The sequence below is a fragment of the Musa acuminata genome, chromosome BXJ2-1, assembly GCF_036884655.1.
Source record: "Musa acuminata AAA Group cultivar baxijiao chromosome BXJ2-1, Cavendish_Baxijiao_AAA, whole genome shotgun sequence".
NCBI lineage: Eukaryota > Viridiplantae > Streptophyta > Magnoliopsida > Zingiberales > Musaceae > Musa > Musa acuminata.
The window spans coordinates 29693910-29721619 of NC_088338.1; the positions used below are offsets into that span (position 1 = coordinate 29693910).

General features: G+C 44.7%; 1 protein-coding gene across 1 annotated transcript in view; it reads right to left on the reverse strand.

The window, feature by feature from the left end:
* Positions 1-27710, reverse strand: part of LOC135599088 (ABC transporter A family member 1-like) — a 78437-nt gene that overhangs the window by 38906 nt on the left and 11821 nt on the right. Inside the window, exons 2-4 of the mRNA XM_065093818.1 lie at positions 26571-26657; positions 26119-26217; positions 25859-26043 (exon numbers count right to left, since the gene is read on the reverse strand). Of these exons, the coding sequence (XP_064949890.1) occupies positions 25859-26043; positions 26119-26217; positions 26571-26657 (371 nt within the window). The remainder of the gene's footprint in view (positions 1-25858; positions 26044-26118; positions 26218-26570; positions 26658-27710) is intronic.

Here is a 27710-nt window from a genome sequence, read left to right on the forward strand (position 1 = left end):
TCGGGGCAATTGCTGCTGTAGAAAGACTCACCGACTTTGTTTCCTCTGAAGACCCAGGGAGAAGGAAACAATCTTCAAGCAATCGCACTCCATAACATTCTCGAGGGAAGGAGCTCGGGGGCGAACAAAAGAAGAAGAGTTCCCACAAAGGGCCAAACCCGAAAGGCAAGGCCTCAAAACCTGGAGGATGCTTCCTGTGCGGAGGACCGCACATGGTGAGGGAGTGCCCACAAAAACAGGCACTCAACGCTTTGACGGCTTCCATCCAACCCCCCCCCCCCGCCCCCCCCCGATCGGACAAGGGCAAAGCTGTTGCTCTTAGTTCGAGCAGTTCTGAATCCAGCAGCGACGACGAGGAGTCGCAAGGACCCCGGATGGGAGCAATGCGTTTGTTGAACGCCATGTGGGGTCAAGTGGGGGAGAACTTGAAGACAAAGCTACAAAAAGCAGGAAGTAGTGAACCGATGTATGTGGACATCAAGTTAAATGGCCAAACGACCCGTGCAATTGTGGACACGGGCGCTACCCACAACTTCATAGCCAATCGAGAAGCACAACGACTTGGGTTGATCTTGGAAAAAAGCCTAAGCCGAATGAAGGCGGTGAACTCGGAGGCCAGGCGAATCTCCGGGTTAGCGAAGGGAGTCCCCTTCAAAATCGGGACATGGAGCGGGAACACCAACATGATGGCAGTGCCACTGGATGACTTCCAAGTGATTCTTGGAATGGAGTTTATGCACGCGACGAAGTTGGTGCCAATGCCGTTCTTGAACTCCCTATGTATGATGGGAGGTGACGACCCCTGTGTGGTTCCCGTCTCTCGGAGAGGAACCAAGGAGCCCCAACACATATCGGCATTACAACTGAAGAAAGGGGTGCGAAAAGGTGAATTAACATTTGTGGCTGCTATGAAGCTAGAGCCACTCGACGAGAAGGTCATTCAAGAACCTGCTGTGGTGGCGAACGTCCTGAAAGAGTTCAATGACGTTATGCCACCCGAATTGCCGAAGACTCTTCCACCACGCAAAGGCATGGATCACAGCATCGAGCTGGAGCCAGGAGTGAAACCTCCAGCGAGACCACCCTACCGCATGTCCCCGCCAGAGTTGGCGGAACTCAAAAAACAATTAGGCGAACTGCTAAGTGGTGGTCTCATCCGCAGCTCTAAAACACCTTTCGGAACTCTAGTTCTCTTCCAGAAGAAACAAGATGGGAGCCTCCGACTCTGCGTCGATTACCGAGCCCTTAACAAATTGATAGTGAAGAACAAGTATCCCATCCCGCTCATTGCGGACTTGTTCGACCAGTTGGGCAAAGCCAAGTATTTCTCAAAAATCGACCTTCGATCGGGGTATTGACAGGTGCGCATCGCTGAAGGCGACGAGGCGAAGACTACTTGTGTGACCAGGTATGGAGCGTTTGAGTTCTTGGTGATGCCTTTCGGCTTAACCAACGCTCTAGCCACGTTCTGCACTCTCATGAACCAACTATTCAAGGAGTATTTTGACAAGTTCGTGGTCGTCTACTTAGACGATATCGTCGTATACAGCCAAACGCTCGAGGAGCATGTCCAGCACCTTCGGACATGTTTACCAATAAAAATATGATTGGAAATGAATCATAAAGTAATAACAAGAGGATCAAGACATTTGGATTTAAAATGGGAAGTCACCACAAAAGACTCAATCACATGTGAATAGCAAGTTAAATTATGAAACAAGTTTGTGTTTTCGGGTGACTGGAGTCTATTTTGCTTGTGGAAAGTTGGATCATAAAATAAAAGACTGCCCCTTAAACAAGAAAAAAGAGTCACTGCCTCATAAATCATCAGCCCATGTTAGAGTGTATGCTATCACTGAATATGATTCTAAAACTTCTGAATTAGTGATCGAAGGTATTATGCATGTTTATGAAAGAATGCAAATATTTGTTTGACCATGGGTCCTATCTACGATTTGATTTGTAACATGTTGCTTATTACTTGGGTATTCAACCTAGACCACTGTATTATGTGATATATGTAAATACAATCATTGGAGATTCTTTGATAACGAACTTGAATCTGGTCCTCTTGTCTGATTTTATTGGAGAACTTGAACTTTTTGCCGATTTAGTTCTCCTAGAGATTTGGAGTTTTGATATTATACTTGGTATGGATTAGCTATCTTCCTATCATACCACTATGGATTGGTATATAACAAATGATCACTTTTTGCATATTTGATCAACCGATCTTTTATTTTGAGAGTATTGGACATGATTTATCTCCTTGCCTAATGTATCCCAAGATGACTTGCTTGGATTACCTCCAAACGTGACTTTGCTTTTGATTTGGTCCTTGGGACAATCCTAAAATCTAAGCCTCTCTACAGAATGATATCATTTGAGTAAGCGGAATTAGAAAAACAACTACAAGGACTATTAAATAAGGATTTTATTTGGCTTAATATTTCATCATGGGGTGCTCCGATGTTAGTTAAAAAGATGGATGGAACATTGAGGTTTTGTATTGATTATAGACAATTGAATCAGGTGACCATAAAAAAAAACGAGTATTCTCTAAAGTGACGACTTGTTTAATTAACTGCAAGGTGCACAGGTATTTTTAAAGATTGATTGAAGGTCAGATTACCATCTAATGAGGATCAAGAAGGAAAATATTTTGGTCACTCTTAGATGATTGTATAATTGTATTCTATTGATGAAATTATTTGAGAGCAGGAGGAGGAAATAAAGATATCATAATCCTCATCTTTTCATCGATTGAGCTATGATCAATTTAGAGGACTAAATTTTCTTTTATGGAGGGGAGAGTGTAATATCCCTCACTTTTGAAAATTATTAACAAGGATTTATATGTAAATTTGAGGACCTATATGTAAATATAAAAATTTCAAGGACTAAACTGTTAAGTTGCAAAAAGAAAAAAAAATAAAGAAAACCGAAAATTTCGGTTTTATCCTACCGCCTCCCACGCTCTCTCTGTTTCTTCGAGAAACAGAGAGAGGAGCGGTGGGGCGTGGGGAGAAGAAGAAGAGAAGTTGAGGGAGAAGAGAAGAAAAGAAGAAGAGGAGGGAAAAGAAGAGATTAGGAAGAAGAGGGAGAAGAGAAGAAAAGAAGAAGAAGAAGAAGAAGAGAGTGAAGATGGAGAGGAGAGAGAGAGAGGCAGCAGCTGCAGCTAGGGCTGCAGCACCTCTGTTTCCTGCAGGTGGAAACAGAGGAGAGGATGTGTGGGGCGTTGGGGAGGAGAAGGGAAGAGGAAGAAGAAGAAGAAGAAGAAGAAGAAGAAGAAGAAGAGAGGAGGATAGCTGTGGCAAGGCTGCAGCGAGGAGGTGTGTGGCGTTGGGGAGGAAAAAGGAAGAGGAGAAGGAGAGAAGGAGAAGAAGAGGGAAAAGAGAGGGAAGAGGGAGAGGAGCGAGAGGTGGCAGCAGCTAGGGCTGCAGCACCTCTGTTTCCTGCAGGTGGAAACAGAGGAGAGGTGTGGGGCGTTCGAAGAGGAGAAGAAGAAGAAGAGGAAGAGAAGAGGAAGAGGAAGCAGGAGAAGAGGTTGTGATACCTCTGTTTCCTGTAGAGGAAACAGAGGAGAGGGTGTGTGTGACGCCGGGGAGGAGGAGGGAAGAAGAAGAGAAGGAGAAGAAGAGAAGGGAAAGGAGGAGCTGCGGCTGCGGCGGTGGCAGCTGCAGCTGGAAGAGAAGGAGAGGAAGAGAAGGTGAGGAACAAGAGAAGAAGAAGAAAGGAAGGAGAAGAAAGAAGGAGAAGAAGAGGGAAAAGAGAGGGAAGAGGGAGAGGAGCGAGAGGTGGCAGCAGCTAGGGCTGCAACACCTCTGTTTCCGCAGGTGGAAACAGAGGAGAGGTGTGGGGCGTTCGAAGAGGAGAAGAAGAAGAAGAAGAGGAAGAGAAGAAGAAGAGGAAGCAGGAGAAGAGGTTGTGATACCTCTGTTTCCTGCAGAGGAAACAGAGGAGAGGGTGTGTGTGACGCCGAGGAGGAGGAGGGAAGAAGAAGAGGAGAAGAAGAGAAGGGAAAGGAGCTGCGGCTGCGGCGGTGGCAGCTGCAGCTGGAAGAGAAGGAGAGGAAGAGAAGGTGAGGAAGAAGAGAAGAAGAAGAAAGGAAGGAGAAGGAAGAGGAGAAGGGAAAGAAGCAGCTGTGGCTGCGACTGTGGCAGCTGCAGCTGTGGCAGGGTAAGAGGAAGAGGAAGGACGAAGGGAAGGAGAGGAAGAAGAGAAGGGGAAGAAGGGGCTGCGGCTGCGGCGATGGCAGCTGCAGCTGGAAGAGAAAAAGGAGAGGAAGATAAGCAGGGGAGGAAGAAGAGGCTGCGGTTGTGGTGGCTGCGGCCATGGCTGCAACTGCGACTACGGCAGTTGCAGCTGGGAAAGAAAAGAAAGGAAAGGGCGGAAAAAGGGGCTGCGGACGGGGTTGCGGCCGCGGCGGCAGCGACTGCGTATGCAGCAGCTGTGTCTGCGAAAGAAGGGGAGGAAGAAGGCAGTGCGATGGAAAGGGCTGCGACTGTGGCAGCGGCAGCGGCGGTGGCGGTGGCTGTGGCAGCTGCGTTTGGGAAAGAAAAAAGAAGGAATGAGAGTAAAAGAGAGCAGGTGACTGTGCCTCGATGTTCGACACATGGTGCAGTTGCGAAGAAAGAAAGAAAACGAGTGCACAAAACGAAACAGAGAGAGGACACGGAGGAAAAGTAGAAGGATTTGGGCTGGCACCTTCTTTGGATCTTCGGATCGAAATCTTTGAAAGGCAAGTTTCCCGATCGTTTCTCCTATTATTGTTCTAATCTTTCCTATTGCAAGTGTCCTGATCTTCCCTTACTGCAATTTTATCTCTACATTTGCTTTGAATATAAGGAACATTGAATTGTTCTAGCCTTGTATTTGATATATCTCCTGTTTAGACGTAACGATTCGAATCTGTGCAACTCCTGAGATTCTGACCTTTCTACCTTTGTATGGTTATAACTTCACGTATTGACCTCTGATTTGGATAAAACTTATTTGATCAGAATATAGACTCATAAACCTTTCTTTTGATAGCTTATTTTAAGAATTCAAAGTAAGTTTGTTTGCCCAAACTTCTGTTTCAAATGAGCCTACAGATTCTGCAAAATAGGGATCATAATTTCTGACCTTTTGATACTGATCTGCCTATAAGTCGATGTTGGAAACTCCGATTTGTTCAAAGCTTATTTCATTGGAAACTAGACTCGTAGATCTTTCTTTGATACCTGGATTGAAAGATTTAGAGTCCAAATGCCTGCCCAGTTTTCTGTTGAAACCGACCTTGTGAATTCTGTAAAATTGAGATTTGTTCTTTGATCTTGGGTTACTAAATCTATTGTAACTCTTTGTTGGAAACTTCGATTCATATGAGACTTATTCTATCTGAAAGTAAGTTGAAATATCTTTCCAATGATACATTTCTGAGTAAATTCGAGCACGATTGATAGTTTGAATCATTTATTCAATGTGCCTCTTGAATTCTACCAGAAATCGAGCTTTGGTCGATTTCGCATATTCTGGTTTCATTCCTTTGGAAATTGATATCCTTTAGCTTTCTTATTCAATTGAGCTTTATATTACTGCTTTGAATTCTTGTATGCTCTCGTCCTTAAAATTATTTGCATTCATGAAAACTATTGTGTAATGTTTATGCTATATCGTATTGACTCATATAGGCACATGTATATCCCATTGTTCCGCATTTGCTTTCGATATGTGCCTATTCCAGTTTCATTCCTTTGGACATTGAATTCATCTAACCTTCTTATTTGAATTGAGTTATATGTGATTGCTTGGAATCCTTGAATGCTCTTGCTTTCATTTCCTTTTAAATCTGAATACAATTGTGAAAGATTATTGCTTACTTCGCATTGACTCGTAAAGGCACATGTACATTTTGTTGTTCCGCGTGTGCTTCCGATATGTGCTATTTATTGTTCATACTATCCTTTTGTACTCTGGTGTTTGTGGGATATTGTGAACCTTTGCCAGAAATGGTGAAGGGAGTTATGCATAGAGCCTGAGATGCTCTGCCGGCCCTTATGACTTCACTCAGATGTGGGTGGATGGAGCTCCCAGACGTGGGAGACTTATGTTTGGTGATCATTCAGAAATGGATGTACCATATTATGTTATGGTCCCACTTCACCTTCTGTATGTTTGATATGGTATCCAGAGCTTTGGTTATGTGTTTCTATACGTGCTTTAGATACGAATGATATTAATGCAACGTCAAATTCGACGTTTGAGCTTTTGTTTCGTATTCGTTATTGATATGCTCTGAAATGGTCTATATGCCATTGATATGTTCCGAAATGTCCCTTTTGTCATTGATATACTTCGAAACATTTCATACGCCATTGATAAGCTCCGAAATGTTTCATTCGTTATTAATATACTTCAAAATGTTTCCTACGAGAGTTGCAAACTCAACGAGACCGAGCGGCGGTATCCAGTGCATGAGAAGGAGATGACAGCGGTGATCCACTGTCTACGAGTTTGGCGACACTATCTCCTCGGATCGCGATTTGTGCTGAGGACGGACAACATCGCTCTGAGCTATTTCCAAACTTAGAAGAAGCTCTCCCCAAAGCAGGCACGATGGCAGGACTTCCTGGCTGAATTTAATATAGCAATGGAGTATAAGCCTGGGAAAGCAAATGTTGTGGCCGATGCTTTGAGTCGGAAAGCGAAGCGTGTGAATACCGCACAATTGGAGGGTGGAGGCCAAGCAAGTCAATTGCACTCCAACTTCCTTTCCAGGATCAGGGATGGACTGTATAGTGACCCCCAAGCAGTTATCCTAATGCAGCTCATCAAAGAAGGCAAGGCACGACGATTTTGGGTCCAGGAGGGACTCGTTTACACCAAAGGGAATAGGGTTTATGTTCCTCGAGCGGACAATTTGAGGCGTGAACTCTTAAAAGAGTGTTACGATTCCCTTTGGGCTGGACACCTAGGTATTCACAGAACGTTGGCTCTCGTGGAGAGGGCCTTCTACTGGCCGAAGATGGGGACCGATGTGGAGGAATATGTTCGAACATGCCTTACTTGCCAACAAGACAAGGTGGAGCAGCGGAAGCCGGTGGGACTTTTGGAGTCGTTGCCCATACCAGAAAGGCCGTGGGAGAGCATTTCCTTGAATTTCATATCAAGCTTGCCACTTGTAGGGAGACTCGGATCGATACTCGTGGTGCGGTGGTGGTCGATCGGTTTTCAAAGTATGCAACTTTCATTGCTGCTCCCCTACACTGTTCAGCAGAGGAGGTAGCCAAGCTGATGATGAAGGATGTGGTGAAGTATTGGGGAGTCCCACACAATATCATTAGTGATCGAGATGCTCGGTTCCTAGGACGATTCTGGACCGAGCTATTCAAATTGTTGGGGTCAAAGTTATACTTCTCTACAAGCCTCCACCCCCAGACGGATGGCCAGACTGAAAGGATAAACTCGCTCCTGGAGCAATATCTTCGGCACTACGTGAGTGCCAACCAACGAGATTGGGTGAAGTTGTTGGACATTGCCCAATTCTCCTATAACTTGCAGCGGAGCTCTGCATCCAACAAGAGCCCCTTCGAGATCATTACCGGACAACAACCGTCGACTCCGCACACCATGGCCATTGGGTATACTAGGAGTAGTCCGTCAGCCTACCATTTCGCAAAGGAGTGGCATCGAAATGCAGATATTGCGCGGGCTTACTTTGAGAAGGCGGCCAAAAGGATGAAGAAGTGGGCAGACTTGGGAAGGCGACCGCAAGAGTTCAAAGTTGGCGATTTGGTGTTGGTAAAGCTCCAACCAGCATCACTCCAATTCTTTAGGAACAAAGTCCACAAAGGATTGGTGCGCAAGTATGAAGGGCCCTTCCCAATTATCAGCAGGGTAGGCAATGTCTTTTACAAGTTGCAGTTGCCGGCGTGGTTCAAAATTCACAACGTTCTTCATGCCAGCAACCTAAAAGCCTACCACTCGGATCCACAACATGCTTCCCGAAGTGTTCCAACTCGGCTACCTCCCATCACAGCCTCCTACGAGAAGCGAGTTGAAACCATTCTGGCGGACCGCAAGATAAAGCTACCCAACGGAGCTGAGCAGACAGAGTACTTGGTGAAGTGGCGAAAGCTTCCCCGAACTGAAGCCAGTTGGGAGCCTGAAGACGCCCTACGACATGAAGAAGAAATCATCAACAACTACCAACAAGCGTCGACGAGGGCGTCGACAGTTTAAGTGGGGGAGAATGTCACGAACAGTCATCGCGCACCCGCATCAACTCCATTCAACGAACCGTTCGTCGCTCTCGTCTACATGTACAGTTACTTGGCAGCCTGTTTTGCCTTGGTTTTGAGTCATTTTTCTTGTAAAAATGTAAGTTCGAACAAGCTGCAACGTTACAAAGCGACCGTTCACCGAACCGAGCAAAACAGCCCCAAAACAGCTCCGTTTTCGTTTGCCGCGGGTTGATTTCTGGAATCTGCCTCCGCTCACCAAAACGTCAGACATCTCAGCCCCTTTGAACCCCCCGAGTGGCACAGGGCTGGATGGGGCTTCGGTATAGTACCGGGCATTGAACACTCATTCGTAAGTTCGCACGTTGCCTTGACGGGAACTTGTCGTCGCGCTCGGGACTCAGTGAGCAACTGTTTGTGGGCTTGCAGCTGTACGTTCAACCTTCTAAAGCCCTTGTTTTTCCCCTCTCCCTCTTTTCTCTTGTGCACGCAAGATGCTCGCTGAATTGCTTGTAAAGCTTCCCCTTTTCACGAGTCTTCGGGACTTGTCCGTTGCTCGTTCTTTCGAACTAATCAACTTTCTCTTTTACAGGTCCTTCGGGACCTGCGAGAGGTTGCAAGTGAGCTGATCTTTGCGGAGCAATATCGCAAGAGCGAAGCGCGACTTAGGCAACGCAAGCTAAGTTCTCGTCTTGGCCGCAAGGGTGCTTCACGCCTTACGCAATTCCAGCTAAGGCCGTGACAATATGGAGTAGCCCGTTTTCAGAGGCATGCAGTTAAGGAGGGTGTTCCAATCGGTATGCCTCATGCATCGGCTGATACACTCGAAATTCAAATGTTACCTATCGATACGGGTTTATAACAATTGGATTTTAACCGCATCGGTCACCTCTCCCATCAAACCAAATTCCAATGGTCAATTGACCGTTGGACCCTATTTTGGCCCTTTAGATCCTCCACCCTCCCCTCTTTCACTAGCTCACTCACTCTCATTCTCGCTCTCTCTCTCACACTCAATTGTTTAATCAGCCTAATCAGTGATTAGTGGAAATCGACCTCTTTATTTGGATAAATGAGAGATTGGAACTTAGGATCCAATGGAATTTCTCTCTAATTAAGGTATTTAGCTTTTTCCTATGTTTTATTTATCATTTCATATAATTAGAGACTTATTAATGAATATTTTGGCAGGTTAAGCATGATTAAAGCCATTCTCTTATGTTTAGGCCCAATTAGAGCCACTCTCTCAAGTTTATGCCCAATTAGGGGCATTTAGGACTAATTACAACTTGTTCTAGTTTTGTTATTATTAACTTATTGGTTTATTAATGGTTTTCTTTGTATCTAATGTAATTAAAATAGTATTAGGGCTAATTACACCTTTCATTTAAATATAATTTTTATATCAATAACTTAGGAAAAAAATCCAAAAATAGGGTTTTCTTAATTTCGACCAATTTTCAACCCTTCTCCGGAATACCATTACGTATTGATATACCAATATATGGTACACATATACCGAACAATATGACTAATCCAATATAGTTGGTTTTGCCTAAGCCGTGTCGTACCCTTGTATGTCCGTCCGTAAAGGATCAGCCTCCTCAAAACCTCTTATGGTCTCTTGAGGACCGACAAAAAAGAATATGGGTTAGAGGAAGCGTTTAACTTAGGATACCACAAGCAGATATTTCAGCAAACACTTGATAGACAATGCAAATTACAAATATAGACTTTACAAGCTTCAAACGATCGCGTGACAATGGATCTAAGGTGGTCCGTTACGACCAAAAGTCCCCACAAGTGTCCACATGACACTACTATGGAACAAGACAACAAACCAACCCTAGACAATACCTCAAAGGCCTATCCAGCCATGTGTCACTCGAGCAACTCTAGGGTGTTGTACTGGCTGACACTCCGCACCATTCTCCAAGGCTAGAAAACCCCCAAAATGATTACCTGGATAGCTTATTTTTAGACAATTTTGCCTTCGTGCGATAACTGCACACAACCATCGTTTATAGGACTAAAACGACCACAAAAGCCAACCAAAATAGGGTTATCAAGCCTACTGCAAGCCCTTTACATGCTATGTAAAATATGAACAAATTGAAAGACACGGGCACACACAAACATTACATCGAACACCTTGTGTACGGATTTGTCCATGGAATTCTCCCCCACTTCCTTCGATGTCCTCATCGAAGCCTTCTGCGTCTCCTCGCTTTTCCTGAATCTTCACTCTTTTGCTTTAGTTGCAACGCACCTCCCTCAACTGCTCTCCACTATTGTTGTTGAATAGTCAAACTTTGATCCGCTAACACTGCTTCAACTCACTAGTAACTCTGACTCTAGTGTAGTGTCAATCGAATTGTGTTGATCTTTGTCGATTCTTGCGGATCCCTCAAATGAAAGAAAAGACCTTTCTTGTTGTGTGTTAGTCTGTCAAAAATCTCGTGCCACTTGAACTGGGTGGATATCTATTGGAGTTTTAACGAGCATCACCTCCGAGATTTTGAAGTTTTTGAGATCTTTCCTCCTTCAAATTTGTCCATGGATTTCTCTTCTACTTAATTGTTGCCTCCAAGTAGGTTATATCACTTCCGCTTTCAATTAGTATTCTGTAGGGAAAAATAAAGCGAACAATCTACTCTTCGTAGAACCAATCACCATTAATGAGGATTTGACAATTGTTGTCTTCCACTGAGTCTCTTCAAAGGGGCTTTAAACATGTGCAAAACTCCTCTACTAGATAAATAAGAGAACTGGGCTTCTCGATTTCGCCCATTCTCTTAAGAATTGAGAAGGCAAATGTTACTTTAACTTTGCTCACCTACTCGAAGGTTGTACTTCATACATCATGGTCTTTGCCTGTTCTTTGCTTTACACTCCTTGTGTTGAGTTAGCTATTATAATTCACCCCTCATTGCCATCGAACTTCTGGAATACAAGAAGTTTTGCCTGAAAAAAGCAAATTTTCGCTCGAACTTAAAGCAAGTCTTTGATAGTTTTGGTCACCTTTGAGATTGTACCGTCTTCTCCATTATTTTTGTTACTTCTTTGAGTAGGAAAGGTAAAACACTGTGTACCGCCTACTCTATTCCTTGGTCAAGCACTCCTGCTGACATAAAGTCCCTCACTTTTGACGATCTTGATAAGAAGCTCGTCGATACCAATCTGACGAAGTTCCCTGGACTCTGCTCTTCTACCTTGTTTCGGTACTTGGCGTTTGTCTTTGTATTCTCCACCTCCTTAATCCCCTTTCATGACCATGCTATCACGAACAGTCATCGCGCACTCGCAACAACTTCGTTCAACGAACCGTTCGTCGCTTTTGCATGCTTGAACAGAGACATGGCAGCCTGCTTTACTTTGGTTTTGTGTTTTGCTTGTAAAAATACATGTTCAAATAGGTTGCAGCGCAATAGTGCGACCGCTCACCGCACCGGGCCAAAAAGCCCCAAAATGGCTCTATTTTCGCGTGCTGCGGGTTGTTTTCTGTAGCTCGCTGCAGTGCCCAAAACGTCAGCCATCTCAGCACCTTAGAACCCCCCGGGTGGCACAGGGCTGGATGGGGCTTCGGTATATTGTCGGGCGTTGAAAAATCTTCACAAGTTCGCATGTTGACTTGACGGAAACTTGCCTTCGCGCCTAGCACCCAGTGAGCAGTTGTTTGTGGACTTGCAGTTGTTCGTTCAACCTTCCAAAGTCCTTGTTTTACTCCTTTCTCTTTTTTCTCTTATGCACTCAAGGTGCTTGCTGAATTGCTTGTAAAGCTTCCCTCTTCGCGAGACGCCGGAACTTATCCGTCGCTCGTTTTCAATCTAATCAACTTTTTGTTTTATAGATCCTTCGGGACATGTACGAGGTTACAACTAGGCTGAACCTTTGCGGATGCATATGTCACAAAAGCGCCTCATGGCTTAGGCAATCCCAACTAAGTCTTAGAAATTGGCACAAGGGTGCGTCGCGACTTAGGCAACCCAAGCTAAGTTCGCCTCTTTGCCGCAAGGGTGCCACACGACTTAGGCAATTCTAGCTAAGTCCGTGACATTGTGGTATCAGAGCGGGAAAACAATTCGAGCAAGCAGCGAAGGAACTTCGCAATTTCGCCATGGCAAAGCATCATGGCGAATCAAGCAAGGCGGGGCAAGCCGGACCTTTGCCCCATGCAGGCGCAGGTGGGCTGCAAGTGCAAACTCGCTCATGTCGTTGGAGCCGCTTTGGAGGATCGTGGCAGCGAACATGAGGAGCGAGAAATTGGCTACTCTCCGCGAGCGGAGGAGACGCAATCTGGAGCGCCAACCAGGAAGAAGAGCCATAAGGAGAGACTCACAGCAGCGGAAACCCGCTTGGATGTTCTTAAAGCGAGCTTGGAGGAACTCTACCAAGGCTAGTGAAAGCTTCTTAGGGTAGAGAGCTCGCAAGAAGCTAAATCCCGAATCGACGAGGTCGAGGCCCTAGTCGATCGTCTGTCAAACGACACCAAGGACTCCGTGCAACATCTGCAAGTTTGAATAGGTTGCAGCGCTATAATACGACCGCTCACCGCACCGAGCAAAACAGCCCAAAATGGCTCCGTTTTCGCCTACCACGGGCTATTTTCTGCAGCCCGCTGCCGCGCGCGAAACGTTAGTCATCTCAGCACCTTGGAACCACCCAGGTGGCACCATGGGAGATGGGGCTTCAGTATAGTGTCGGGCGTTGAACAATCTTCACAAGTTCGCACGTTTTCTTGACGAGAACTTGTCTTCGCGCCCGGCACTCGGTGAGCAGCTGTTTGTGGACTTGCAGCTGTTTGTTCAACCCTCTAAAGTCCTTGTTTTCCTCCTTTCTCTGTTTTCTCTCTTGCACGCAAGGTGCTCGCCGAATTGCTTGTAAAGCTTCCCTCTTCGCGAGACGTCGGGACTTGTCAGTCGCTCGTTCTTCGAACTAATCAACTTTCTCTTTTATAGGTCCTTCAGGACCTGAGTGAGATTGCAAATTGGCTGACCTTTGCGGATGCATATCGCAAGGGCGCGTCAAGACTTAGGCAACCCCAGCTAAGTCCGAGAAGTTGGCCCAAGGGTGCTTCGCGACTTACGCAACGCAAACTAAGTTCGCGTCTTGCTTGCAAGGGTGCCTCACGACTTAAGCAATTCTAGCTAAGTCCGTGATAGAGCGGCGGTATCCGGTGCATGAGGAGATGACAGTGGTTGTCAACTGTCTACGAGTTTGGTGGCACTACCTTCTTGGATCGCGATTTGTTCTGAGGACAGACAACATCGCTTTGACCTATTTCCAAACTCAAAAGAAACTCTCCCCAAAGCAAACACGATGGCAGGACTTCCTGGCTGAGTTTGATATGGCAATGGAGTACAAATCCGGAAAAGCAAATGTCGTGGCCGATACATTGAGCCGGAAATTGGAGCGAGTGAATGTCGTACTATAGGAGGCAGAGGCCAAGCAAGTCAGTTGCACTCTAACTTCCTTTCCAGGATCAGGGATGGACTGTACAGTGATCCCCAGATAATAACCCTGATACAACTCATCAAAAAAGGCAAGGCACAACGATTTTGGGTCTAGGAGGGACTCATTTACACAAAAAAGTATATGGTTTATGCCCCTCGAGTGGACAATTTGAGGCGTGAGCTCTTAAGAGAGTATCACGATTCCCTTTGGGTTGGATATCCGGGCATTCACAAAACCTTGGCTTTCGTGGAGAGAGCCTTCTACTGGCCGAAGATTGGGACTGATGTGGAGGAATATGTTCGAACGTGCCTCACTTGCTAACAAGACAAGGTGGAGTAGCAAAAGCCGATGGGACTTTTGGAGTCGTTGCCCATACCAGAAAGGCCATAGGAGAGCATTTCCTTGGACTTCATATCAAGCTTGCCGATAGTAGGGGGACTCAGATCGATACTCGTGGTGGTCGATCGATTTTCAAAATATACAACTTTCATTGCTGCACCCCTACACTGTTTAGCAGAGGAGGCAGCCAAGCTGATGATAAAGAATGTGGTGAAGTATTGGGGAGTCCCGCACAATATCATCAGTGATCGAGACGCTCGGTTCCTAAGACGATTCTGGACCAAGCTATTCAAATTGTTGGGGTCTAAGTTATACTTCTCCACAAGCCTCTACCCTTAGACAGATGGCCAAACCGAAAGGATAAACTCGCTCCTGGAGCAATATCTTCGGCACTACGTGAGTGCTAATCAACGAGATTGGGTGAAGCTGCTGGACATAGCTCAATTCTCCTACAACTTACAACGGAGCTCTACGTCCAACAAGAGCCCCTTCGAGATCATTACAGGTCAACAACCGTCGACTCCTTACACCTTGGCTATCGGGTATACTGGGAGTAGTCCGTTAGCATATCACTTTGCAAAAGAATGGCACCGAAAGGCAAAAATTGCGCTGGCTTACTTGGAGAAGACGGCCAAAAAGATGAAGTGGGCCGACTTGGAAAGGCGACCGCAAGAGTTCAAAGCCGGCAATTAGGTGTTGGTGAAGCTCCAACCAGTATCACTCCAATTCTTTATGAACAAAATACACAAAGGATTGGTGCGCAAGTATGAAGGACCCTTCCCAATTATCAATAGGGTAGGCAACGTCTCCTACAGCTTGCAGTTGCTAGCATGGATCAAAATTCACAATGTTTTTCACGCTAGCAACTTGAAAGCCTACCACTCAAATCCGCAAGATGCTTCCCGAAGTTTTCCAACTCGGCTACCCCCTACCAGAGCCTCCTACGAGAAGCGAGTTGAAACCATTCTGGCGGATCGTAAGATAAAGCTACCCAACGGAGTTGAGCAGACCGTGTACTTGGTGAAGTGGTGAAAGCTTCCCTGAACTGAAGCCAGTTGGGAGCCCGAAGACGCCCTACGACATGAAGAAGCAATCATCAACAACTACCAACAATCGTCGACGAGGAGTCGACAGTTTAAGTGGGGGAGAATGTCACGAACGATCGTCGCGCACTCGCAACAACTTCGTTCAACGAATCGTTCGTCGCTTTTGCATGCTTGAACAGAGACATGGCAGCCTGCTTTGCCATGGTTTTGTGTGTTTTGCTTATAAAAATACATATTCGAACAGGTTGCAGCACTACAGTGCGACCGCTCACCGCGCTGGGCCAAAAAGCCCCAAAATTGCTCTGTTTTCGCGTACCACGGGCTGTTTTCTACAGCATTTGTAGCGTCCAAAACATCAGCCATCTTAGCACCCTGGAACCCCCCGGGTAGCACAGGGCTGGATGGGGCTTCGGTATATTGTCGGGCGTTAAAAAATCTTCACAAGTTCGTACGTTGACTTGATTGGAACTTGTCTTCGCGCCCGGCACCGGGTGAGCAGCTATTTGTGCACTTGCAGTTGTTCGTTCAACCTTCCAAAGTCCTTGTTTTCCTCCTTTCCCTCTTTTCTCTTGTGCACTCAAGGTGCTTGCTGAATTGCTTGTAAAGCTTCCCTTTTCGCGAGACGTCGGGACTTGTCCGTCGCTCGTTTTCAATCAAATCAACTTTGTATTTTACAGGTCCTTTGGGACCTGTACGAGGTTGCAACTAGGCTGAACCTTTGCGGACGCATATGTCGCAAGGGCGCCTTATGACTTAGGCAATCCCAGCTAAGTCCTAGAAGTTGGCGCAAGGGTCTTCAAAAGTCCTTGTTTTCCTCCTTTCTCTCTTTTCTCTTGTGCACTCAAGGTGCTTGCTGAATTGCTTGTAAAGCTTCTCTTTTCGCGAGACGCCGGGACTTGTCCGTCGCTCGTTTTCAATCTAATCAACTTTCTATTTTACAGGTCCTTTGGGACCTGTACGAGGTTGCAACTAGGCTAAACCTTTGCGGACGCATATGTCGCAAGGGCGCCTTATGACTTAGGCAATCCCAGCTAAGTCCTAGAAGTTGGCGCAAGAGTGTGTCGCGACTTAGGCAACTCAAGTTAAGTTTGCGTCTTTATCGCAAGGGTGCCTCACGACTTAGGCAATTCTATCTAAGTCTGTGACAATACGCTCTCCCTCCATAAGAGGAAGGGATCGATGACTCCACGGAAGACCCACCTTTGTGGTACCATGGCACTGCCGTGCCCACGACCCTATTATCCGTTGTCTCGCATCTGCATCCATTTCTTCGTAATCAGTAGATCCGCCTCTACGGCATTGTAGCACTCATCCGAGTCCACCTTCACCATTCCACGGATCAGCCCTCCATTGAGTCTGATCTTCAAATCAATTCTAAGTGTACCTTTGTTTGGTATTGCCTAGGGCCACTCCCCCACTTGATCTTGCAATTTGTCAATCAATAACATACGACGACTCCTTACCGCTCTGTCACGGACAAACTTCGAAACAGGATGTTTGATGTAATGCTTATGTATGTCCGTGTCTTTTGGTATGTTCATGCTTTGTACAGCATGTAGAGGGACGGCCGAAGGCTTAATAGTCTCATTTTAGTTGGGTTGGTGGCCGCTTTACGCTTGTAAATAAAGGTTGTGTCATGTGGACACGTGTGAGAGATTTTCGATCTGTAATGGACCATTTTACCCTTTGTTGTGCAACTATTCAGAGCTTGTAAAGTATGTTTGTAATTTGCATTGTCTATGAAGTGTTTTTCGGAGATGTTTGCTTGTGGATCCCGATTGAGGCGTTCTCTCTAACCCGTTCTCTCTTTTGTTGGTCCTAAGGGACAATGTGAGGCTTCGGGGAGGCTGACCTTTGCGGACGGACACGCAAGGGTGCCGCACGACTTAGGCAAAACCAGCTAAGTCCGTGACAGATGGTATCAGAGCGGGACAAGCACTCATAGAAACATTTAGCATGCAAATGTGGGGGACCTAGCGGGGCTGCGTTGAGGGCAGTCAGCACACGCGCGACCGTTTGGGGGTAAACGGGCATGGAGATGTAAGGAAAAGGAGTCGCTCGGAGGAGCGGGCATCTGACATTGGCATTCAGAGGAATGGCCAACCCTTCGCGCAAGAGGCACCACGAGAACAGGCAAGCTTGGAAAAATGCGGAGCGCACAAAGGTTGGGATGGTTGAGTTTGAGCTACGGCTCAACGTTGACAACCATACTTGATGGTGCTCAAGACAAGCGAGGCGCTTGGTAAAGGATGAGACCATGCAAGGTGGAATGAGTTGCTCAACGGCCAAAAGAGTTATGCAAAGCTCACAGAGGTGAGGGGAATTGCTAACTCGAAGAATTTGGTACTTATGCATGGGCTTGTATGCGGACGATGGAATGTTCGTGGCCATCCCAAGGCGACCGAAACTCGGCGCCATAGAGCATTGAAACTTTCTCTTCGGCATGTGAAGGATACGTCCGTAGGAGGCTGAAGTGTGCAACAAGTTCAGCATGTTGCTAGGCCTTGAGTGGTGCAGCGGGGGCTGTATTGACATGGAGTAGCAATCTAGCAAGTACGTTTGCAGGAGGCAGAACAATGCACAGTTTGTTCAACAGATCGGAGTAGTCCAAGGGGATGGTGGTCTCCGAAACGAAGAGAGATGTTGCTCCAACGGGACCATTATCCAGGAGGGATAAGTCTTGGCTCTCCAGAGAGAGAATCATGTGGGACGGACCTCACATATTGAGGAGGAGTACCTCGACAAACAACAACTCCACGAAGCTCAATGGACTGAGCAAGCGGCAAGGAGTTGTCGCATGATCTCGCTCGAGAGAATGCATTGGTGGATGCATTGCGAGATCAAGTGGGGGAGCGACCCAAAGCAAATCAAATGAAGGCACACTTGGAGTCGATATGGAGATCAGACTCAAGGTAGGACTGACCCGTGGAATGGTGGGCGCGAGGGCCACCATCGACTCAATGCAAAAACGAGAAGCGGAGCAACTTGGGTGTAACTTGGCGAAGTACCCAAGCCGCATGAAGGGAGCCAGCATAGAAGTTGGAACATGGAGCAGAGGCACAGTGCTTTCCTTAGACAAGAGATCAAGGACATGAACTCTTGCAGAGGCAAGAGTAGGATCATGTTGTTCTATGGGTCCTTCATTCTGACGGAGCGGACTCATCTTGCATGGTGCCGAAGACGAAGGGAGCTTCTGGGCACATGCACCTTATCTCGGAGAAGCATTTGATGGAGGAACTAAGGCGACTCAATTTGCGGAGGCGAAATTGGGTTCAGAAGGCTTTAGCACGGGGCAAGAGGACTCAGAGGTGGGTACTCTTGAAGAATATGCCACAGTGTTGCCATTCAAGTTGCTATGAAGGAAGCGGTGCACAGCGAAGATTGTGCTGGTAGGGGTAGAGGCCCAGGATCCAGACAATGGTGCACTAATTGCAGCGAAGTCGGGGGACTTCGGGAGCTACTAGGCGACGGACTGTCCTAGAGCGGTGCTTCATCTAGATGTGACCCAAGAGTGGGTGGATGAAGGTCGATTGCCAAAGGAGCGAACAAAATCGAAGGTGAAAGAGACCCTGCGATGTATTGGCAGATGCCACACATGGAGAGTTCACAATTCGAGTTCATCCCACAAGGATCAGAATGCAATAGAGATGTCACCAGGAGGCGACATGGTGCAGCGGATCGTGGTGGAACAATTCGTGGCAATGCGATACACACAATCTAGTCCCGTGAGGGACTAGATCATATGGAGGTATGATCGGGAGCTACTAGAAGCTCCACTTCAGTGAACAACACGACGGCAAGAAGGGCTATGGATTCAAGGAGTGAAGGTCATGGTACCGTAGAGGCGGGTCTTCCGTACGTGCATCGAATTTTGCATCGGATGAAAACCTTGGTCATCAGCATATGGGGGCTGGGTTCCACCAAGGGAAAAGTTCGAATGCAAGTACCAGTGAGTCCCATAGGAGGGACTTGATCATGCAGAGGTATGATCGAAGCAGCTGGAGAGTTGGACTGCTCCAGAGCTCATATTCGCTTAAGGGAGCCCGGCAAGTCAGAGGAAAAAGGTCGAGTAAGTGAACGTTGCTACCAAGGAAGCTAAGGAGAATAGAATCGGTGCAAACCCTACAACGTGATGGCAGAGGCCATGCATGGGAGTTGTAATCTGTCTTTCCATCGACCAGAGGGAGCTGCTTGGAGAACACAGAGGTGTTGAAGCAGGGGGTCGAAAGGGGCAAGGAAGCGACGACGAGTCCAGAGGGACTTAGCTAACCAAAATCAAGCATCAATTAGAATGGAGGTGGACTCAGAGGAGTGCCACGGAGACATATCTACTGATCGTGAAGAAAAGGGATGCAGATGCGAGGCGACGGATAGTAGGGCCATGGGCATGGTAGCGCCATGGTACCGCAGAGGCGGGACTTCCGTGAAAGTCATTGATCCCTTGCTCTCATGGAGGGAGAGCGCTTGGTCATGAAAGGGGCCGAGGAGGTGGAACATGCAAAGGCAAAATCTCCAAGTACCGTGACAAGGCTGAAGGGCAGAGGCCAAGAAACTTCGTAAGATCGGTATCAACAAGTTTCTCATCAAGATAGCCAAAAGGGAAGGACTTCGGGTCATGCAAGAGTGCACGACCAAGGAACGAAGCAGGCAGTATGTGGTACTGTACCTTCGCAACTCAGGGGAGTAGGCGGCAAGGTTGATGGAGAAGACGGTACAATCCCATAGGCGACCTCATCTATTAGAGAATTACTCCAAGTTGGGGTGAAAACTTCCCGCATTCCAGAAGTTCGATGGCATTGAGAAGGTGAATCACAGTAGCTAACTCAAACGCAAGGAGTGCAAACACTTCAAGTGCTTCAGAAGTGTGAGCAAAGAGCAGGCGAAGGCCAGTAACCAGCTTGATGCATGAAGTACAACCTCGAGGAGGCGAGCGAAGTCAAGTAACCTTTGTCTTCTCAACTCTTAAGAGAATGGGCGAAACCAAGTACCCCAATTCTCTTATCTATCCAGCAGAGGAGCTTTGCACAAGTTCAAAGACCCTTCGAAGATAATGAAAGACAATAGTTGTCAAATCCTCACCAACGGTGATCAGTGCTATTGAGAGTAGATTGTCCGCTTCATTTCCCAACGAAATGACAATCGAAAGCGGAAGTGATGCGAACCTACTTGGATGTGACAACTAAGTGAAAGAAGAGTCAATGAGCAAATTTTATGGAGGAAGGACCCAAAACTTCAGAAGTTTGCGAGACGATGTTCGTTAAAGCTCCAACAAGCATCCACCCAGTTCAAGCAGCATGAGGAATTTGAGAGACTAGCACAATAAGGATGGTCTTTTCCTTCATTTGGAGGATCCGCAGGAATCAACAAGGATCAACACAACTCAGCCAACCCCACACCAGTGTCAGAGTCATTGGTGAGTTGAAGCAGCATGGCGGATCAAAGGTTCGACTACTCAAAAACAGCAGCGGAGAGCAACTGGGAGCCAAGAGGTGCATTGCAGCAGGAGCAGAAGATTGAAGACTCAGCAAAGGCGAGGAGTTGCAGTGTCGACAAAGGCTTCGACGAGGACGTCGAAGGAATAAGTGGGGGAGAATGTCACGGACAAACTTCGAAACTGGATGTTTGATGTAATGCTTATGTATGTCCGTGTCTTTTGGTATGTTCATGCTTTGTACAGCATGTAGAGGGACGGCCGAAGACTTAATAGTCCCATTTTAGTTGGGTTGGTGGCCGCTTTACGCTTGTAAATAAAGGTTGTGTCATGTGGACACGTGTGAGAGATTTTCGGTCTGTAATGGACCATTTTACCCTTTGTTGTGCAACTATTCAGAGCTTGTAAAGTCTGTTTGTAATTTGCATTGTCTATGAAGTGTTTTTCGGAGATGTTTGCTTGTGGATCCCGATTGAGGCGTTCTCTCTAACCCGTTCTCTCTTTTGTTGGTCCTAAGGGGCAATGGGAGGCTTCGAAGAGGCTGACCTTTGTGGACGGACACGCAAGGGTGCCGCACGACTTAGGCAAAACCAGCTAAGTCCGTAACAGCTCGCTTGGTCCATTGAGCTTTACGGAGCTATCTTGAGGTACCCCCTTAACAAGTACGATCCATTACACATGATTCTTACTCTAGAGAACTAGGACTTATCTCTCTTAGATATCTGCCTCATTATAGTAACTTTTTCTCTTCGCACCCTTCCTTATAGAAGTTTCGGAGACCATCCCCTTAAACTACTCCGTCTTGCTGAATAAACTATGCATTGTTCTACCACCGCGAATGCACTTGCTAGATTACGACTCTTCGCCAATACAATCTCGTTATACCTCTCAAAGCCTAGCAACATGCTAAACTTACTACACACTTCAGCCTCCTACAAACGTATCCTCCCCATGCTAAGAGAAAATTTCTATGCCCCATGGCATTGAGTTTCAATCACCTTGGGATGGCCATGAACAATCCATCGTCAGCATACAAGCCCTTGTATGAGTGTCGAATTCTTCGAGTTAACAATTCCCCTTACCTTTGTGAGCTTTAGACAACTCTTTCAGTCGTCGAGCAACTCATCCCTCTTTGCACGGTCTTTTCCTTTGCCAACCACCTCGCTTGTCCTAAGCACCGTCAAGTTTGGTAAACAACATCGAGCCGTAGCTTGAACTCAGCCATCCCAACCTTTTTGTGCTACGTGTTCTTCCTAGCTCACTTGTCCATAAGGTAACTCTCCCGTAATGGGTTAGTCATTCCTTTAAATGTCAATCTCTGATGCTCGCTCCACTGACCGACTCCTTTCCCTACGTCTCTAAGCTCATCTCTCTTAAACATTCGTGCATGCTGGCTGCCCTCACGCAACTCTATTTGGTCCCCCACATTTGCATGTCAAGTGTTTCTAAGTGTGCTTATCCCGCTCTAATATCATTTGTCACTTAACTGATTTTGCCTAAGACATACTATCACGGACTTAGCTGATTTTGCCTAAGTCATACGGTACCCTTGCGTATCCGTACGCAAAGGGTCAACCTTCCAAAAACCTCTTATGGTCCCTTACAGACGTACAAAAGAAAAGACGAGTTAGAGAAAACATTTAACTCAGGATCCACAAGCAGCGATTTCAGCAAACACTTGATAGGCAATGCCAATTACAAACATAGACTTCGTAAGCTCTGAACGATCAGGCGACAAAGGGTCGAAAGTGGTCCGCCATAGCCAAAAGGCCCTACAAGTTCTAACATGACACTACTGCGGAACAAGGCAGCAAACCAACACAAGACACTACCCGAAAGGCCCATCAAGCCATGTGCCACTTGAGTAGCTCCTAGGATATGTGCTAGCTGACACTCTGCACCACTCTGCGGAGCTAGAAAACCCCCAAAATGGCTACTTGGATGACCTATTTCTAGGCAGTTTTGCCTCTACGCGACGACTGCACACAACTTGCGTTTACAAGCTAAAAATGACCACAAAAGCCAACCAAAATGGGGCAACCAAACATGTTGCAAGCCCTCTACATGCTATGCAAAACATGAACAAAACGAAAAGACACAGACATACACGAGCATTACATCGAATACCCTGTTTATAACTTTGTCCGTGACAATGTGGCATCCTTTCGTGTTCGTCCGCAAAGGGTCCATCTCTGGAACCTCTTAGGTCCCTTACGGACCTACAAAAGAGAAGATGGGTTAAAGGAAGTGTTTAACTTGGGATCTCACAAGCAAACATTTCAATAAACACTTAATAAGCAATGCAAATTATAAACATAGACTTCGTAAACTCTAAACGATCACGTAACAAAGGGTCAAAGGTGTCCACCGCGGCCAAAAGTCTCCACAAGTGGCCACATGACACTATTGAGGAACAAGGCAACGAACCAACCCTAGACAATAACCTAAAGACTCATCTAACTAAGTGCCACCTGAGTACCTATAAGATATTGTACTAGCTGACACTCCGCACCACTCAGCAAGGCTAGAAAACCCCCAAACTGGTTGCATGGATAGCTTGCTTTTCGACAATTTTTCTATGAGCGACTATTACACACAACCTATGTTTATAGGACTAAAATGGTCACAAAAGCCAACCAAAATGCGGCATCTAAGCTTACTGCAAGCTCTCTACCTGTTGTACAAAGCATGAACAAAACTGAAAGACACGCACATACATGAACATTATATCGAACACCCTGTGTACAAATTTGCCCGCGATAGATCAGCATGAGATAGAGCTCCAAGTTACGAAATGGGTTAATACATATCAGTCTTATGAATGTCTGTAAGAGAACCAACCCGTTTTGACGATACACAAGAAAATAAAGGCATACTAGTTGGTACGCCTCTTGTGTTGGGCCATATGGTTGAATGGTTAAGTTTCAACCAGACTAGTGTCTTTTCAATCCAGACCAATCCCTAACGGTCAAATTGACCGATCAAGGCTGTTTAAAACATATAAAAGGCTCTCCCTCCTTGCTTCTTTGCCCAATCTCGCTCACTCTTATCCTTACTCTCCCACACTTTCTCTCTCATTCTCACACTCATTAAACTTTATTAAACACTCTAATCGACATTAGTAGAAATCAACCTCTTGATTGAGAGAAAAGAGAGATTGGAATTTAAGGTCGAGTGGGATTTGTCTCCAATTAAAGGTATTTAGCTTCTCTCTATGTTTTCTTTAATATGTCAAGTAATTAGTGTACGTGTGTTGTTAATGATAATGAGGCAACAACTATCACCATGTTAATGCATCAATAACATATTTTAATAGTAAAATATGTCATGGGAGAACTTCCAAGATTGTCTCAAAGAAACCTACTATATTCACATACAACTTAATACGATTGAGGATCTAGATCCACTAGCTCATCGAGTCCAATAATTCAATTTGGTGATAGATAGGTATAATAGTTTATTTTGTCGATAGTTTGTTTTGCTCAAATCATAAAAGTTTCAACACCTAATCCAATATCTCAACTCTTTTCTTTGTAGGTGATTCAAGCATGGTTCGCCTTACCGGTCCGTACCAACATACCAACCGACCATCGATATGGTACGTACCAAACCATACCGATGTACTGACACACGGTATTATGAGGTATACCAACAAACTGGTATATACCACCCATACCGATCTCCTATTGGATCGGTATGTGGTGCCCGTGCTAGGCGATATATCTTGACACGGCGAACCTTGGATTCAAGAACAACAACATTCTTCGACAAAGAACCATTTGACATACTTGTTCCTCAACGAATCCAAAGAGATAAAAAATTTTCAACCCTTGCAGCCTAGAATTTCTATTCATCTATGACTTAGATATACTTTATTATTATTTAAATATTTATATATATCAAGAAATTAGGAGAAAAAAATTTAGAATAGGGTTTATATATCAAGAAATTCTACTGTACTAGTGGTACACTAATATTTCTATACCACTAATACTAATCGGTACATATTGATCCAACTAGAGATATGCTTGGTCAACACGATACAGTGTTGCCTGATTGGCATGACACAACGTTCCTTCATCCGACAAATATTTAAAACCTTCCTTAAATTTAATTACATTATTTAAAATATTTAAAAAATGTTCAACAACATACCCTTGTTTGGAATATACTTTAGATGTTTCTTATAACTTACCACCCAGGGTTCTCAATTTCGATGTGTACCGCCCGGTACGGGCGGTACGTACCAGTCCGAGAGGATACTGATACGCGGACCATCCTCTATCAGGCAATACCAGAATTTTGACCGGTACCAAGACTTACCGATTGGTACTAAGGCGTATCGACCGGTACCGCCCCGGATTTCAATCGTTACCGAGGCATACTGATCGATACACCCGAGCGTGGTAAGTTAAGATATTTTTAAGGTTTTATGGAGTACCATCGATACGCCGTAGCGTAATGACGGTACGCCGATACGAACCGGTATTCAAAACCCTGTTACCAACTATATAATTGTTAGAAAGAAAGGTTTAATATCTCAATATACCTACAATGCTATTTATTTTTTATTATTCTATTCAATGATATCAAGTTGTACATGTCAGCATAATATACCACCTAATATACCAATATTGTGCCGTTCTAATGGAGTATTGAAAAAGTTGTTAAATCAAGAATTAAATCCTCGTTAAAAGGTCTGAATACTTGTGTTCATCCATTCAATTTTTTGAATTTACTTCTTGTTTGTTTTCGAATATGTTTTGGTGAATCTTCCAATATGAACAGCACTTGTGCCTGCATATACACAAATCTTCCCTGTATATATAAATTCATGAAAAATGTAGGCCATCAACCACAACTCACCAGCACTTCTTTTCAATTAATCATGCTAGATAACTTTTATTCAACAAACCATAGTACTCAAATGTCACATGAACTTTAAAAATTATGCATATGACTTGAGACTTCACATAATCATCAAGTCCTACCAGAATGTAATCTTTCCCTTGAAGTTTTTTAAGTTGTTTTAATAACAAATGCAATTTTCTTAAATTAAAGAAATAAAAAAAAACAGAGAGGTAACTGTAAAACACTTTGCAAATTGGATGAATGATGTACAGATTATTGTCAATTATAAGAAAAGATAACAAACAAATGCAGCAAAAACTGAAAATCTAATCATTAAATAACTAGAAAAAGATCACTCATGATAAAATTAATAGAAATGAATGATTTTGACAAGATACTGACCAGTCAACTCTCCAAGAAAATATATTGAATACTTGAATAGTTCATGGCAAGCATGCTTATCACAGGTAATGTCATCATCATAAAGAACTATGAGGTATCATAGAGGTTACCTTCCACAGCATCTAAGACGACCATTAGCCATGATAGCTATCCGATCACCCAGAACATCAGCTTCATCCATGGAATGTGTGGTCAATAATACTATTCTCCCTTTCTTGATCTTCTTTATTAGCTGCCATGTTGATCTCATTGAATATGGATCCATACCACTCGTTGGTTCATCAAGGATAATAACCTACAAAATGCAAGCCATATTCATATTCATGGACAAGAAGATTTGTAAAGAAGAAAGAGTTTAAATTTGTAATACCTTGCTATTTCCAATAAGTGCTATTCCAAGAGACAACTTTCTTTTCATACCACCAGAAAGTGCACCAACCATTGTATTAACTTTGTCCATCAAACCAACCTGATCTCAATCACATTAGTGAAGAAGATATTCCACTTCTTTATCTCATGATATAACAAAACAACAGCACAGTTCAAGAGACTCCCACTAATGTGGGACCTTGGACTCAAATATATTATGATATCATAATTACATAAGACAAAGCAATAGAAAGTGCTGTGACCTATGACAATATAATGAAGCAATCAATTTAATCATGAGAAAAAATGGAGTTATTGGAGATATCAAAGATGGATATATCAAGACCTTGATTCTATTAATTTATTGTATATCTCATCCATCAATTATAAAAATTTCATAAATTAACTTTAATGGAATATTTTAGCACCTTAGAAATTAAAGAATAAACTCACTTCATCAATCATCTGAAGCACTTTTTGTTCCAAGAAATCATCATCCACACCTTTCAGAATTGCAAATATTTCCATGTGTTCCTTCACCTAGAAGGTTCAATATAAAAGCTTAGGAAGAAGAATGCAAACCATTAACTACTTTGTTGATATGAGGAAAAATAATTTGAAAAGCAACAAAATCCACAACATGTGTATCAAGATATTAAAATATGCATGAACAAAATATAGACTGACTATAATATATAAAACCAGTAAGAATTTTGAATATATAACAAAATATATTAAATATTGGTAAGACAGGTTCAGGATATTATGTATATACAAAGGTAAGTCAGACCAGTATTATACCAATCTGATTTGAAACCAACCTAATTTTGTGCAGACCCAACCTAGATCCCTATAGATCTGAACTAGATTAATGTGGATCCATCCAAGGTTCGCTGTACCGTACCGTACCGACGTTTCGACCCGGGCTTGGTACGGTACGGTACCGGTGTACCAGGCAGTACATCAGGGCGTACCGAGCGGTACGCCTTAGTGTACCGAATATTTTTATACTGTAGCAGTGCTACAGTATAGTACTGTAACACTGTAGCGGTACCAAGCGGTCCGCGTACCAATAACCTGTCGAACCGGTACGTACCACCCGATACGGGCGGTACGCTTCGGTACGGCAGACCTTGGATCCATCTAATTTCCATATATCTTGGGTACAGCAGCATAGACCTATACATGGATCCGTGCAAATCCAGCCTAGGTACAAATAGATTTTGGCTATACCGGCATAGTTGTAAACCAAATCCATACACGAATAAGAACTGACGATAGACCAGCTTCTTATGCTTGAGAATAAAAATGGCCCATTGTTTGATGAGGTAGGAGATTCACTATGTTAATGAAGTTCATTTGAACAAATGATGAGGACGATTATTACATACATACATATATATATATATATATATATATATATATGCTCATACCCATTACATGATCTATTAAAGCTGCCATTAAACCAAGTGAAGTGCATGATTACTGTGGTTTGCAAAACTGACCAGAACAGTGTATACCGGTCCTAATGACTATAGGAATGTGGACCAAGCCTAACTGAGCAGTCCATGGTAACCTTAGCCAAAGAGACCT